At 38.5% G+C, this 16,117-nt stretch overlaps 1 protein-coding gene across 4 annotated transcripts in view; it reads left to right on the plus strand.

Annotated features, from left to right (window-relative positions):
- ehbp1 (EH domain binding protein 1) overlaps positions 1-16,117 on the plus strand; it is a 186,576-nt gene that overhangs the window by 17,707 nt on the left and 152,752 nt on the right. For all 4 annotated transcript variants that reach the window (XM_042501759.1, XM_042501760.1, XM_042501761.1 and 1 more), the window contains exons 3-5: positions 5,595-5,652; positions 5,741-5,836; positions 10,145-10,198. In XM_042501759.1, the coding sequence (XP_042357693.1) occupies positions 5,595-5,652; positions 5,741-5,836; positions 10,145-10,198 (208 nt within the window). The remainder of the gene's footprint in view (positions 1-5,594; positions 5,653-5,740; positions 5,837-10,144; positions 10,199-16,117) is intronic.

Consider the following 16,117-nt stretch of genomic DNA (forward strand, 5'->3'; position numbering starts at 1 on the left):
AGCCATGCAGGCAGATGGACATGCGCACAGAGCCTTTAGTGATTTATGACGAGCACATTCAAGCTGCCAAACTGATTTTCTTTAATGAGCTTTATTTTCTGTCTGTTTTAAGTGGCACGTATTATCCTAAGAGCTTAAAATCACAGGATGATATCATTTTTGTAAAACCACCTTTTCCCACTGAGCTATGATTAAATAGTTAACCTTTCAGTTGTGTTTTTTGTGTGACATCCATCTGATGGAACTGATTTGTTTTGAACCATTGCTGCTCTGCAGTCAACACCAGCCCTGTGTCACTTGATCTTTATGTGCGAAGCTGCAGCTCCAGAGTGTCTTTTAAATCAGTTTTTTTAATACTTGTTCCCATAAGCACACAATATTGTATTGAGCTGTGAGTGCTGACATAATATTTTAGAGTGCTTAGCAGTACTATGGCACAGCTGATAGAGGATAAACACTGATGGAGCACTGCAGCCGCTGCAGAGATCCTGTCTCCACTGCACAGGCAGAGTATACAAGGCGTAACTCTCACTCACAAAAGTCCATTCAAGCAGCATGGCGTTGAAAGTGGTGTTAAAGCCAAAGAGTGAAGTTATCAATAAAACAGTAAAGTTCAGAGTAATATGGAGCAAAAAGCAAAAATGGTCAATTAAAAAGCTCTGCATGCAAAATAATGCTACTGTTTATGTACTGTAACATAAGTGTCCTCTTAAATAACTGCAGTTATTTTCTCAAGTGTTGATGTTTTCCTCACCTGCTATGATGCTAAAGTGTCTTTGAGGAAAACATTGGACACCTACATGCCCACTAATTGCAGGTCTCTCTGAAAAAAGTGGCAACTAAATACCTAAAATATAAATATAGGAGGGTTTATCTGTGTTTTGTGTCAATCTCAGAAGGCCCTCTTCTCAGCTCCTGCTGAGCTTCCTGACCCACTTTTACTCTTATCTGCCCTCTCTCTCTCTAGCCTTGCTACACACATTCAAACATCCTTAAACAGACACACAGACACAGACACAGACACACACACACACACACACACACACACACACTATTACAGATTTGTGTGTTTATATTTTAGCTCTTTTTCATCGTATCTCTAATTTTTCATGTTCTCTTACTTTCTTTATTCATTATTTCTCGTATATGAACTTTTGACAGTTCTTTTTTCCCTTTCTTTTACCCATCTGCGTAGAGTTAAAGAAGTTTGTTTGTTCTACAGAGAGCATCATAGTGAGGTAATCAGGGTAAATATGTCATTTGATGCAAGAAGAGCTCACACTCACTGGTACAAAGACTTTGTTTTTTCTACGTCCAGTAAATCCATCCAGTAAAATGAAGGGAAACCAATTGAGTATAGTTCAAAAAATGCACTACCAGTTTTTTAAAAAGAAACATAATTTTGCCAAATGTTCAATAAATCCCCTTTATCTCCTTTCCTAACATCATAATACTGTTAACTGAATACTGTTAAAATAGCTCTTTGTATGAGTGAGCTGCTGAACATGCGCCATGATGAAATGTTCAGTGTTTTTCTTCAGGCTCTCTGTGCCCGTCTTCATTACGTTTGTTTCTTCTGTTGTGTCATTCCTTTCTGATGGCTCACTGATTCCTACAAACATGCAGGCCTGAGGTTGAATCCGAATACAAAGTGTGAAGAAGTCATTTAGCCTGCAGACAAATGGTTTACATTTTTCTCATAGCACAGCATGTACAGCACAAAGGGACAAATAAGGGGGTGATATTTAGAGTGTGTCTGCATGCTCTCTGATATGGCCTGTGTTGTCGGACAATAGCCTCTCTATGTGAGGGCTCTCCTCAAGGCTGAAATTGTTGCCTGTCATTCTCCCTCTCTCTTCTCCTCTCCTCTCTTTTCCCTCTCACCCATCCTCTCTTATTCCCTCCCTGTTTCTCTGTTTTCTTCTTTCGTCCGGAGTCATTTTCCTCCTAGCATGGCTGCTTTGCTGTTGTTTTGCAAGAATCTTTGACATAAGAGCTCATACACATAAAGTGTACATAGTGTTGTGCTTGCTATGCTTAACTCTGGAGTATGTGCATACAAACAGCTCTATCAAAAACCTATTGATACGGAATTATTGACACAGATATAAGGCGGTTTTCCATTAACCGTCACCTTGCGCAAATTGAAATTGCGATGTATGAAATACATCTAATAGAAACATGTCACATTTGAAAAAACTCTGATTTATTGCAAAAAAAGGTTTTTGCTTGCATGAGTTGGCATATCAGGCGATATGGCAAAAGAGGCCTTCTGCGAACAGTTTACACACAAATATGCTCAGCTAATGTTTCATGAATGAGACCAACTGTTTCTAAATGACCTGAACCATATCGTTGTCTCACTTACTATTTATAGTCTAATGCCAGTCCCATCATATGTGTTATAAGCTAATATTGGCCTTGACGATTTATTGGTCATGCTCTAACAGCCCAACAGCAGAACAGTATAAAGTGATTTTAATTGATCCCTGTAGGGCAGTTTGTTCCCTTTCTTTTCTCCATTGTGAGGTCAGAGGTCAGGCGCAGTAACAGAGCTTCAGCTTGGGGGCTGAAGCAGGAGAGCTCAAGAGCACGGGGAGGATACTTGTGAAAAAAATGACTTTAACATAGATTCTTCTTTTGATAAACAGTTCTCTATAACTTTAAGACAAAGCTTGGTCTGACCTATATACTAGGATTTGGTGTGCTGATGTATTTTTATGAAGGCACTTTCTCAAGTTAAACCAGGATCCGGTCCTGACAGCTTCGTTCATGACATAGTCTATGTCCAAACTGCTTATTAAAGTGATCATCGGGCTAATACTGTTCCAGGGTATCCCTATCAAAATATAAATATTTGTGTTAAAGAATAAAAGTGACTGTTAAGAGGTATTTTTTAATATAGACATTAGGGCTGGGCAATAAAATGCTAACGATATCAATTGTGATATAACATTTCCAAGATTGAGATGTAGTCGGTAGAATGCATTCCAGCAATGTCTGCTCCGCTCTCATTCTCCAGCGGTGTCTCCGAATGTCCGCTCACTCTCATTCACCACCCGTGTCTCCGATTGTCTGCTCTGCTCTCATTCTCTGCCAGTGTCTCTGCTGGTGTGTCCGCTGGAGTCTCTGAATGTCTGCTCCAAAACATAAAAAGATGAAATTGATTTACTTTTTTTTTTTTTTTTTTTTAAAAAGGCTACTTTCCAGCTTTTTTCATTTTTTGTTTTTTTTATGAAAATGCAAAAATTAAATTAACCTGTACTCACCACATCTCAGCCTTTCATACCCTCAGGTAATGAAAAACAAACAAAAAGAAGTTATCAGTTATCGGTCATCTTATTGGCCACGAGAAGCTGGAAATTATCAGTATATCGGTATCGGTTGAAATAATCATTATTGTGCATCACTGATTATGATATCTTCACATCTCACTTAAGAGTCAAAGGGAATATTTAATCTTGACAGAAATAGTGATTTGATTTATATTGTGATATATATATCGATATTGACTGATATGAAAAAAATTATTGTGATAAGACTTTTCCATATTGCCCAGCCCTAATAGACATTAAACATTTCAGCTGCAGAACTGCACGACACACACATTTTTACAATATGTACCAGGAGTGACAGGCAAACAGGTCCTGACTTGTCAGCCTGGCAGCCAGCAAACTGCTTTGGCAGCTTTTTTAAGTGAATTCTTAGAATGACTATAAGTGTACATAATATGATATATAGTGTGTATAAGGGAGAGCTTTTTACAGTTCACAATTTGTCAGTGTTATTTTCACATCATGGCAAAGTAGCATGTCAGTTGAAATTTATTAAGCTGCTCTTTGCAGGTTTATATTTAGTGTGTGTGTGTGTGTGTGGGTGTGTGTGTGTGGGAAAGTCGGCTAATGCTCTGTGAGAACATTGGCCCTCAGTGCGTCTTTATATTTACAGTTGATTACTTTTAAATCAGGAGTTATTTAAAGTTACTTACTTGCTTTATCCTGATGGATTTGCTGATATTGCAGCAGGGAGGACCATGACCGCTGCACATTTGCACTGTACACACTCTTAGATGATGTATACTATGCAAAACCATACTCTTTTCAGGAGACCCATGTCTCTAGTATTCACATCACACATATAGACTCTGATATATAGCAAAGATTTACACCTTAAAACTTGATGAGCGTCCTAATGCAGATAATCTGTCTTTAACGCCTGTTAATTTTTATTGATATTGATACCATTATACAGACTGCTTAACAGTCCCAGTCTTTATAGATACTACTATTGATACTTTTCTATAATTTGGTGGAAAGACAAGGCAACAGTATATTTTTAAGAGAACTGGCTTTGTTTTTATTGCTTTTAATTGGATGAAATGTCCTGAATATTGAAGAAAATTATGTGTTTATGTTTCAGAATTATTTCATTTTCACACTTAAGAATTGGTTAATGTCTACTGTCACTTTCAGCCATATTTTTAGTGATTAGGAAATAAATTATTGTATTTTAATTTTACTTTAGGCATCAGTAGTGTTAATTATGTATTAGAAGCTACTTAAAGCTCAGGATAAGACATTAAACAGGTTGTAATTCCACCTCTACTATCCATTTTATATTGCTGGAAAAACAAATTCCTCACTCAAACAACTGTACTATTTAAGGTTCTTGTCAAAATGTTTTCCTTTTCTTGATGTTACATTTGAACACATCATGATGATGTTTTATTTACTTTTGCCTAATGATCATTTTACTGCGCCAACCTTGAATACATCACAGTAAAACCTTATCCAGCCTTGTTTATTTAGCTAACTAGCTCTTATCCTGCTGCTTTCAACTTGGTTTTCAACAATAGATTTCTATCTTTTACTGGCGGGATTTGCTACAAAGTTTGGATGTGCTCACCTCTGCTGCTGTGAGTGGATGGTGATGAAGACAATCGATGTATGCGGACCAGTGATTGGATTAATGTGATGTGACTCGACTCGAGATGTAATGTTATGTTATATGACCTGCGGGACTTAACAGCAGTATGCTCAAACGTTATTGATTTTTCGTGATTTGAAAAAAGCAGAATCGGGTCCTCAAAAGAATTGATTTCTATCCCCATCCCTACATGTTGCCTGTTCACATCTCATTCGTACTTTGGATTCATTTTTGACAGTTGGATTACACTTTGTCTCCTGTCAGTTGTCAGTGCAGTGTGACTGACCTGGACTGGGTTAGGTTGTCGTAACTCTCAGCCACCTTCAGTTTTTTTCCTGTCACACTAACCTCGGGTGTGCGTGTGTGTCCTGTTGTGTATGCCGCAGTCCACAGAGACAAAGCCAGGGTTTAGCTGTGTCTCATGATTTATTCATACCATGTGTGACTGTGCAGGTGTGTGTGCGCGTTGTTGTTGGTGTGTGTGTGTGTGTACAGCAGAAGGCTTAACAGGGTTTTAAAACTTCAGGCAATAAGAAGTAAGCTGATCAATTGGACTGACGGTCTTAACATTTTGATGTGTAGGTAGATGGAAACAAAGATAGATGGACTGATGAATTTAAAACCTTTTGTCACTTTTACTTATTTGTTATTTCTCTTCTTCCTCACAGGCAACCAGACAAACTGGTGGTGGTTTGGACACGCAGGAGTCGGCGGAAATCCTCCAAGGTTTGTATTTGATTATTGGCGTTCTCAAACAATACAAATAAACAATGTAACAGACAAAAAAAATATTTATTCTTTTGTCTCTGTGCAGTCCCACAGCTGGCAGCCTGGCATCAAAAATCCCTACAGAGGAGTGGTTGTGTGGCCTGTACCAGAAAACATCGAGATCACCGTCACTCTTTTTAAGGTAAACAACAGATTTTTAATATACACCCAGACAAGTATATCTATATTTAAGACGGACTAGGGTTGTTTATGGAGCATGTTTATGCAAGTGACTAGCCCTCTCTCACCTCACCTCAAAAATGTGTTGACTTCTATTTTTGAGATGTTTAATGTCAGAAAAAATTGTTTGTTTTTTTAGTCACATAAATACTCCACAATTATCAGTGAGATGAATTATATGAAGTATAGATTAGAATTCAGTGCTCAGTGTTTTTGTGCATAAAAGGTTAATTTTATTTTTTTGTGACCAGAAGGTCTTGATATATGTATAGTAATACAGTTTTGTGTGTAAATGAAACAGCTGTACAGACAGTATCTGTCACCATGGCTGGCTTACTTAAACATGCTTGGCCTCTGTGCTGACAGGCTAGCTCAGAGCTCAGTGTCTTGTTACCTCTCTGTCTCTTTACTAGACCTCCTGCCACAAATATCTATGTACCTGCCTCTGTTTTGTGTTGCTTTTTCATTGAAAATGTCACATTGGGATGTCTTGTTGAAGTTCAAAGGGAAAAAAAGACCAACTTCATGGGCATTGACTGAGTTTTCAAGGCCTTTGCTTGTCTGGCACTGCTGTACATGATAGTGTTCCTCTATTCTGGGCTCATTTCCACTTCCTGTCCCAGAGGAAGTAATAAAGCACTTTTTGTAATGAGACACAAAGCAAGGCAACTGAGGGCACAGTTCACAGGCATCAGTTTAATAAAGCCACAAACCAAATAGCATTGCCTCTGCTGCCTAAAAGCTTGGCATCTTTGTTGGACAGTGTTCTAACACTACAGCTGCTACAGTGAAAATTAGGGGATATCCGATCACTGGGAGACAAACTCGGCCCTGCTGAGTTATAGTGTCATAGAGTTGTAAAGCTGGGGTGAATTTTTCCGTGGGTTTCATACACAAAGGGATTCATTTTTAAATGAAACTCCACCAGTTTTGCAGATAAAAGACAGTTCACTCTTCACAAAGAAACTCAGGAATCCAGGATAATGGATTTTTGCCAATATCAGATATGCTAATACTTTCTAACTCATTTTAGCCGATTGCTGTTAATGATATATACACGTGTTTTTTCCACCTAAACTGGAAGTGGAATTAACATATTACGCCTCCTCTTATCATGGTGGCAGACTGGCGGCGGACAACACAATACAGTGCTTTTGAAAATGTACACATTTTCTGGGCAAAACAAGAAAAGTAATTAACCTTACTTTACATCCAAAACATACTATATTTATTTTTATGTATCAAATTTTAAGCAAAACTGTAAAAATTCGTCCCACTTTAACAGGCTTGGAGGATGCTCTCTCTGAGACAATCCTATCAGTAGTGAAAACCAGGGTAAATATGACCCATTTCAACTAATTAATGTCGCATTAATTAAAAGGTCATTATATCAGCCTGTCATGTCAGTAGTAATATTTAATTCAGACCAATGCTGATATTTTCATTTTAAAGCCGTTACCTGCCAATACTGATGACATGCTGGTACTATTGTTTATCCCTCCTCATCATCCTGTTAAGATTGCTGTAAAATGTATTTTGTGGCCCTGATAAGACAAAACAATAAATGCATGATGCAAAGTCAGCAAAACATGGATTTTGGAATTTATAGCATTTACCAGACAGTGAGGATCTAGCAAAAATATGATGGCTGCATCAAATTTAGATTCCAGAGTTTTCAGAGCTTGAGCCATAGGAGGAACAAAAAGTAAGGATATATAAACAACCTCTGCTGCAACGATTTTGACCATCTGTCTCTCGAGTCACCCAACTTTATGTGCAATACTAAATTGCTTAAGTTGTCCATTCAATTAAAAAAAAGACTGCTTAATTTTGTCCTAAATCTGCAGAAGTCCAACTCACAGTTGAGATATCTCTGCAGTATGTCGACTGAAGGTTAAAGTAAACGGTAAGAGTGATTTAGAGATGCTCTCATACCCATGTCTGGCCTGAAGTTCTGCAGTGAAAACAGCTGAGCTCAGCAGTATTGCAGCCTGTACCTCAGGGAGATGTACATCAGCATGCAGCCTGAGCTGAACTTTATAGACGGCAAAAAAATACTGAAATTAATATGTAACTTTACCGGGTAGCAATCTGACTGCTCATTTTGCAGGCAAAATCAATCAGAAGAGAGATGTTCAGATAGCAGAGTATGCACTTAGTACCAGCCAGTACTCAGTAAAACTCTGCATGTTTGGCTTAAGATGTTTTTTCTCATCTGCATTTTACAAACTTGCAAAAGAGTTTAATATAACCGTGTTAATTTTAAAACATTTTAGCAATGACAATAGGTCAAATCAGGGTTGTATACTGTCACTGATCTGTAGCTGATGTTTACCAAAATCACTAAACACTGCAGATAACACTATAAACTGAGGATAAACTGAGATGGCTGATAATGTTGGACTCTGTTGGCTTTTAGAATCAGTTTATGTTGCTGTGAAATAAAGGAAGGATGAGGCAGCTGTATGACTGGCTGTGTGTGTTTGTGTCCATGTGGGTGTTGTGTTTGACTATTGTGCCAGACTGCAGGAATATTGATTTCCTGGGGTGTGTCAGAGGCGCAGGCAGACAGAAGGGAGCGCCGGTGCATGTGTTTGCTTGTGTGTGTAGGTGTAGTACTGTGGCTGCAACAAACGATTGTACTCAATATTGATTTTATTGATTAATCATTTTGTCTTTGAAAGGCAAAAAGTAAGCGCAGTCATGTGAGCAACAGTTACAGTTACGTCTGTCTCATATTACCTGATGTATCAGAAGAGCTATTTTAATGTTTATCCCCATTGTATCTGATTTTTAATAAAATGAGTCAGAGAAATGCAGCTATATTAAGCTAAATTTAGATTTTAACCTGATAAATTACTTCACCAACTATTAAACTATAATTTTCGTGTTGCGCAAATAAATGATTCATTGTTTTTCATTGTCTCAGCAGTGCGTTGTGAGTATTTTTGCTTTAGTGCAGGATTAAACGTGCATTGTTTGTGTGAATAAGCGTGTGTGTGTGAATAGGATAGATCTGCATATATTTGTGTGTCCAGCAGTAATTTGTGGTTGCATGTATCTGTGCCTCTGTATGTGCTCCTGAAGGGCAGTGAAGGTCATCTGTGCCAGCTCAGTAACACAGAGCTTCCTGCTGTCTTGCTGCCTCCATTACGGTCTCCTCTCATCACCTCACAGCGAGCTAGACAGGCAGGACATGAGGCAAGACAGAGACATAAGTAGACTATATCAGAGAGGCAAAGTGGACCAGACAGACAAAAAGACAGAGTCAGAAACATGTATAGTTTGTATTTTTTTGTGTTCTCGTGTCATGATTTATGGATGTTTGGTGTTCTAGTGTTGTGTTTTACCTTCCTGATTTCACATTAAGAGAAATCATTTGAGTGTATACAGAAATACAGTTAATTTCCAGTGGTAGGTACAGCTTGCTAAAACGAATGCCATCTAACAAAACATTCCTGCAATAAATCCTGCATTCATGAAAGATGTAATGTTTTGTTGAAAGTGTTAGCAGGGTGTTGATACAGGTGTATCATTTTGTATGATTCATTTTGTGTTGCTGTTGAACCGTATTGTATTATACAGAGAAGTCTTTTTGCTGTTTGGCCCAGTTTTATTGATATACGTGGTTATTTATGACAGAATATAAACATCTGTCAGTATAATGGAATAGCAGCACCGCAAACTGCAGCCTCGAAAACACCCCTCTCTAAAACTCAACATTATAACATTATAACCTACATGAAGCAGGTAGGATTTAAAGGACTGTTCAGTTAGACTGCATTCATTTTAGCCACGTGTACCGAATAAAGTGGCAACTGAGTCCACATACACAGTTCACAGATGGTTGTCACAACCAGACAGATACTCAGTAGCTCATTATCATTCGATTAAAAGTCATCACATTCATTCAAGACATTTGACACATGAGTGAGACAGGAAGGAGGACCGACAGACCGGGTCAGTGGGTGAATGGAGCGAGAATAGAAAGAGTGTTGGCAGAGCTGTCAATCATAAACTGCAGTTTTCTGTGTCAGAGCTCTTGTGTTGTAGGTCCTTTGACACAGTTATGACCAAAATGAAAATCTCCAGTTAAATACATGATTTGCTTCATGGTTGAGTAATTGACTTTTGCTCAAGATATGTTGTGTGATGTTTCATAATTGTTTCTGATGTGTAGTTTTAATGCTGGATCAAAAAGCCATTGTAGTCGGCTCTAATATATTATTTATTGTGTATTTATGCATTGTTTTGTCTGTTTCTCTTGTAGGACCCCCATGCAGAGGAGTTTGAAGACAAAGAGTGGACGTTTGTCATTGAAAATGTGAGTACCATTGTTGTTTTTGTATTTTCTTTAACCTTATTAAGGGGTACGGTACTGTATGATTGGGTGCCTAGCTAAAATGCACAAGCAGGGTCGTTTGCAATGACTAGTGATGACAACTTTAAACTAGACAAACAAGTTTCCTCATTATCAGCTATTCTCTAGGTAAATGTTTTTTGGATTACATATACAGTTACTGCCACCATGTGGTCAAGCTGTGCTATTACATGCCTCTGTCAGTGTGGATGGAAGCTCTCAGATTAAACCACAGTGCTGACTTACAGCATGTTGGCATACATGTATTACCACAAAGACAGTTTAGCACAGCTGTGTGTGTGTGTGTGTGTGTGTGTGTGTGTGTGTGTATTTGTGTGTTTATCATAGTAACAACCTGAATTTCTATAAGCTTTTGTCAATATCTTTTTCAGGCCACATCCTGAGGCCACAAACCTCAGGTGTGCTTGTGTAATATTGAGTTCACTTAACTACCAACAAGGGTTCTCAGTAGTTATATATCCATTTATTTACAAATTTATGAATGCGTTTGAGGTCATTTTCATAATGCAATAGTGATTTTTCCAACCTTTTCTTGGATTTTATAATAATGTTCACATCATTTTTTTAAAGCAAAGGCAAGGGTCATCGCATGCTTTGCAGTATTACATGAAAACTAGGACTCAAAAACAGGGAAGGAGAAAAAAGACGAATTGATTGAGCAATTTGGGAAAATGGGAGGGATGGATTGAGGGAAAAGGGAAGGGAACAAAGGGAAAGGGAGAAGAGAGGAGACTGTATACCAGTGACCGGGAAACTGGAAACTTGCTGTTCACAAATGATTTGCTGTGTTTTTAACATGTACTGGAGCCCATGCCTAAGTAATACAGACATGTTGAATAAATAAGGTCTTTGCGTTTACACGTATTTTAGCCTTGAGAGAAAAAATGCTCTCTGTGGCAGTCCAGAATAGAATCAGACTGCGGCGCAGTGAGCAACAACTGGTCAAAACTGAGGAGTCTCTAATGCAGCTGTAAATCATGTCAATCTCTCCATGGACTCTGGTCAAAAAAAGCAGCGCTGATTAAAAGTTAATCAAGATTGTTTAACATGTCTTTCTCACCTAAAATGTTTTCACAAACATAATTTAGCACACTGTTTTGCTGTAAAATGAGGAAGTTTGTCTGGCTGGTGGGCGGTGCTCAGTACTCCCGTTTAACATGTATCCTATATGACAGCCAAGTCATGAAGTTTTTCATTTTGCAGTTAGAAAGCAATGAAGCTGCAGTTACAGAATCTTGATTCACATATGTTCAGCACTGTCCAATTTGACAGTTTGACTCCAGCTAATGAGCAGTGTTTGACTGACAGCTGTGTTTGAGACTCCTCGGCTCTGATTGGTTGTTTTTGTCGCATACTGTAAGGCCACAGAGCAGGAAGAAGACAGTTTTTTTTTGTTTTTTGGGTTTTTTTTTTTACAGGCTCTAAAAAAAGCCTTTCTCATTTAATGCTGTGTGAATATAGTGACAGTTTTACAAACTATATAAAATGTATTTTTTTTTGGATAAAAGTTACCAACTGTAACTTTAAAGATATATTGTCTGCTTTGGATTCAATTTGTGCTCAGTTATATTTGAAGAGATCATTACAGCATCTCTCTGTGTAATTCTACTAATTGTAGTAATTAATTGTAATTATTTTTGCTCTGTGGGATCAGAGGGGAAGATCTGTGATAGAGCAGTGCCTTTTGATCAAGTAGGGATTCACTTCAACATGGTGGGTCTATGTTGTCACAGGTGCCTGTTCTGGTTGTGTTGTTGAAGGAGGAGCCATCCTGCAGGATATGCACTGACACAGATAGCAGGAAAAGCTTTTAGTGCAAGCTTTTGAAGTGTTAGAGTGTCTCTGTTTGGTGCTCACATTTGATTGTGTTGGTCAAGGTTTTGAAGAAGCCAGTTTGAAAGACCACTAACAAACTCTTAAGGGCGTTTCATTTAACTGTTGTATGTTATGCCCGTTTTGTATTTCTGAGAAACACAGGCCTCGACATGTGCTGCCAAAACTGCTGTAATAGTAAAAGGTGAAGAATGTTATTCACCAGCTGAAGAAAAAAGTTACTCTGCTCTGACTTTGTTTTTGCTGACATGGAAGTCTTTTACGGAGCGTTTGTGAGGGTAATGCTATTTCACATTTTAGAAACAGATTTGCTTCATTTTAAGGAAACATGAGCCGTTATGTGAGAGATAAAGTACTTTATCAGGAATTAATCTTAAACATTTTAAAGTTATGAGAGTCACTAAGATGGGCAAATAAATCTTTAATGAATACTTAAAGCTAGTGCCAACTTCCAAAATGCTCTGATGTGTAAACTTTTTGACTTCTGAGAGAGGGGGGGCATCGCAAGTGATCAACAGGGATAGACCTCTGAGACTCCTCAACCCCCCTTTTTTTAAGTATGTAGGTAAAAAAAAAGAAGTAGAGCTGGCTGAGTGCTTTGCCACTGTCACTTTTGGTATACGTCAAGCTCAAAGGCACGACAGCAGAAACAGCTCTACCTTTCTCTCTTTGATAGAAAGCAGAGAAGACAAGCAGGTCAGCCGGTGTTCTCCGGCCAGAGCGTGGGAGAGAGCGAAAAGAGAGCAAGAAAGAGAGAGAAAAAGACAAGTTTGTGGGTTTGCCTGTGTCTCTGCATACCTGACTAATGACAGAAAGATCAAAGCCACACCAGCCCCCTGACAGCAGGAATGGAGAGCACGGAGGAGGGAGGGAGGACAGAGGGGAGGGAGGGAGAAAGCAACCTTATACTTACATACACCGAGGCAGTGGGAGTTATGATGAAAAGATGGCAAAGGCACTGTGAGAGAAAGGGAAATGGTGTGATTTATGTTTTTATTTGTTTATTTAGAAAATGCTTTTTCGGGGGTTTAGGACATTGGAGCAGTTTTATAAATAATACATAGGAAGGGCGCACGTGTACAGTATGCTTGGTTTAGATTTTTAAATTTTTTTTATAAATACACTTTTTTTTAAAAAAAAGTTTGGTCATTTAATTACTTAATTTTTTATTTAATTAAACCTTTATTTACCCAGAAAAACCTCTTGAGATTAAAAATCTATTTTAAGTGGTGCAGCTTTAAGTCATTCTGCTGAAGTGTGCACACATATGGAGCTGCATACATAAAGCCTCTTTTGACAAACTCCATACGACCTCTAGGTTCTGCGAACAGAGAGCATAGACATTTTCAATCTATTTTTTATTTTTTTAATTTAAATTTAAAAGACATTACATTTGTCCTCCCAAAACTCTACAATCTTGGTAAAAACCCACATATCAGCAGCTATTTTTCATTTGTTCTTGTAGTTTTACAAGTGGTTGTCAGGACTGTAGCTCTGAGTTGTGCCAACTATTGTGATAATTGATTAATTGTGTGAGTAGTTTTTCATGCAAAAATGGCAAAAAAAAATTTAAAAAGTCTTTTTTGCGCCTCTTAAATATAAAGATTTTATGATTTCTGTGTTTTATATTAAACAGAATATTATTGGGCTTTGGACTAAGGGTACCAAACATTTAAAGACATCCCTCTAGACTTTCAGAAACTTGGATGGCCTTATTTTACTATTTTCTTTTTATTGCATTTTATAGACCAAATGAGTAAGGAAAATAATGGAAATAATGGTAAACTGATAATGAAAATATTCGCTAGTTTCAACCCTAGTCCCGATCTCTTGTTTGTTGATTTTATAATGTTAAAATCTAACAGCTGATCAGTGTTGTTTGATTCAGGCTTTTTTAAGCTAAATGTTGAAGCCAGGGAAGCATGAGTCAGATTTATTCAGAGAAGATGGCAGCTTTTGGAAAAAAAAACCCAAAAAACACATCATTACACTAGAGGACAACATGTAGCTTCATCCACAAGTACGAAATAATCTGAGACAAAAGTGTATTATTTTGTCCTGGTTTTTAATATTGTATTCGAATGCTTGCTTAAGGATATCTCCACAGAAAGTTCATGTGTATTGTAAGCTTTTACAGCATGTAAAAGAAACAAAACTCAGATGCGTCCTTGTTTGTCTGGTACTGCAGTGCTGCTGATTGGTGCTCTGCTGTGACTTACACATGTTGAATCGCAGAATACTCACTGTTACTTCCTATGTGAGACAGACAGAAAGAAGTACATATGAAGGTTGGTTTGCAAAGGAGCTGCATCATGCTCAAGTAATTCTCACCTTCACATATATTACATATTTTCAGTGAAAAAAGTGAAAATTCATATTATTTACTAAACTGAATGTTTTAGACATTAGACAAAGTGCAGTGTGCTTTTTAATTTAAGACATGCAATTATGCTTTTAATTGTGCAGCTGGCTCCTGTTTTCTCATCATTAACAGAGCAGATGAGCAGAAATTTAGGAGCTATATAAACTGGCCACAAGAGGGCAGTCTACCCTAAGATCTGTGACAAACATTTTTCAAACATCCACAGATAAATCTGCTGGATCGCCCCCTTATGTGACCTGAGTGTTTGTGTTTGTGTGTCAGTAGGAAATGAATCTTTGTGTGGCTGCATGTGCCTGTATGTCTCTGTTGAAACACGTGTGAGTAAAGTACAACGTTATTCAAACATGCAAGATGTTTGTATATTTCTGATCATATTCTGACCCGGTGTGCATGCATGAGTGTATAGACAGCTTTGACCCCCCCCTTGCTCACACACCACCCCCACCTTTCAGGTATCTAAGCTAATATAAAGTCAGGCGCGATGAATGAATGCGGCACTGAGTGCTGCTCTGAGCAGGAGGAACAGAAGAAGAGGAGAGGTGAGTTCTCCTGACCCCTCATCAGACGGCGGAGGAGAAAGGGGAAGAATACGCCATTGTGCCCGAGCGCCGGAGATGATGAAATTCAAGATCCCCGCGCTGTGGCTTCGTCTTAATCTGGGGGCCCAACCTCGCACTAGGCTAATCCCTCCCAGTCGAATTACTGGCCCCGGTTTGATTGTATTTTGTCATTGAAAATGGCAGTGTCAAACACTACCTTTTTCTCTCCTCTATTTGTTCGTCTGCCAAGGCGAATCGCATAATCAAAAGATGGAGAGAGAGAGTGAGCGGAGAAGAGAAAGCGATGGAGAGAGAGAGAGAGAGAGAGAGGTGGCAGGCTGAAAATGGCTACACAGTAGTATCTCTAAATTGCATGCTACCCTTGCCTTTCACCCTTTTTCAAATAGGCGCGTATTATCAAAAAGGTGGGCAAATTGAGAGTCAAAAGATTGGACGGCTATATTTGAAGGCATTGTGCTGACAGGCTCTTTTGTGTGTGTGTATGTGCAGTGGGGGGTTAATGTGTGTATGTATATCTGTGTGTATTCTCTTTGCGTTTGCATATCAACTAAAGCTGGAGATGGTAGACCAACTTCCCTCATCTTCAAAGCTTTGAGGGAGGATTTAAATAACGCACAGACCCACACACACACGCGCACACACACGCACACACACGCACACACAGGACTGTTGTATTTAAAGTGAGCAGCTATCATGTCTGAATACATTGAATATACAGTGATACTCACTTCAGGCCCACTCTCCCTGCGCCCCCCCTCCCCCCATCTTCCTTCCTCCAAGTCACACTTCACCTTTTTTCGCTCACATTACATCAATGTCACTCAGAAAAGAAGGAATTTCCAAATCTACGGCTGCTCTGCCAAATCGCTGCTTACACTGTTTGACAGCCTGTCTCCTGCATGTTTCCTCATTTTAAATATCGGTTTTGAAATTGCCACTCACGGATTTTAACCGCCTCTTTAAATACTTTAAATTGACACAATCATTGCATTTAGGATGAATGTGTTTTTTCGACGCATTTAGGGGGAAACATTTGCCACACGCTCATACAAAAATGTGAAATAACCTGGCGAATACTAACCTTCT

Source organism: Plectropomus leopardus, chromosome 15 (assembly GCF_008729295.1).
Source record: "Plectropomus leopardus isolate mb chromosome 15, YSFRI_Pleo_2.0, whole genome shotgun sequence".
Taxonomy (NCBI): Eukaryota; Metazoa; Chordata; class Actinopteri; order Perciformes; family Serranidae; genus Plectropomus; species Plectropomus leopardus.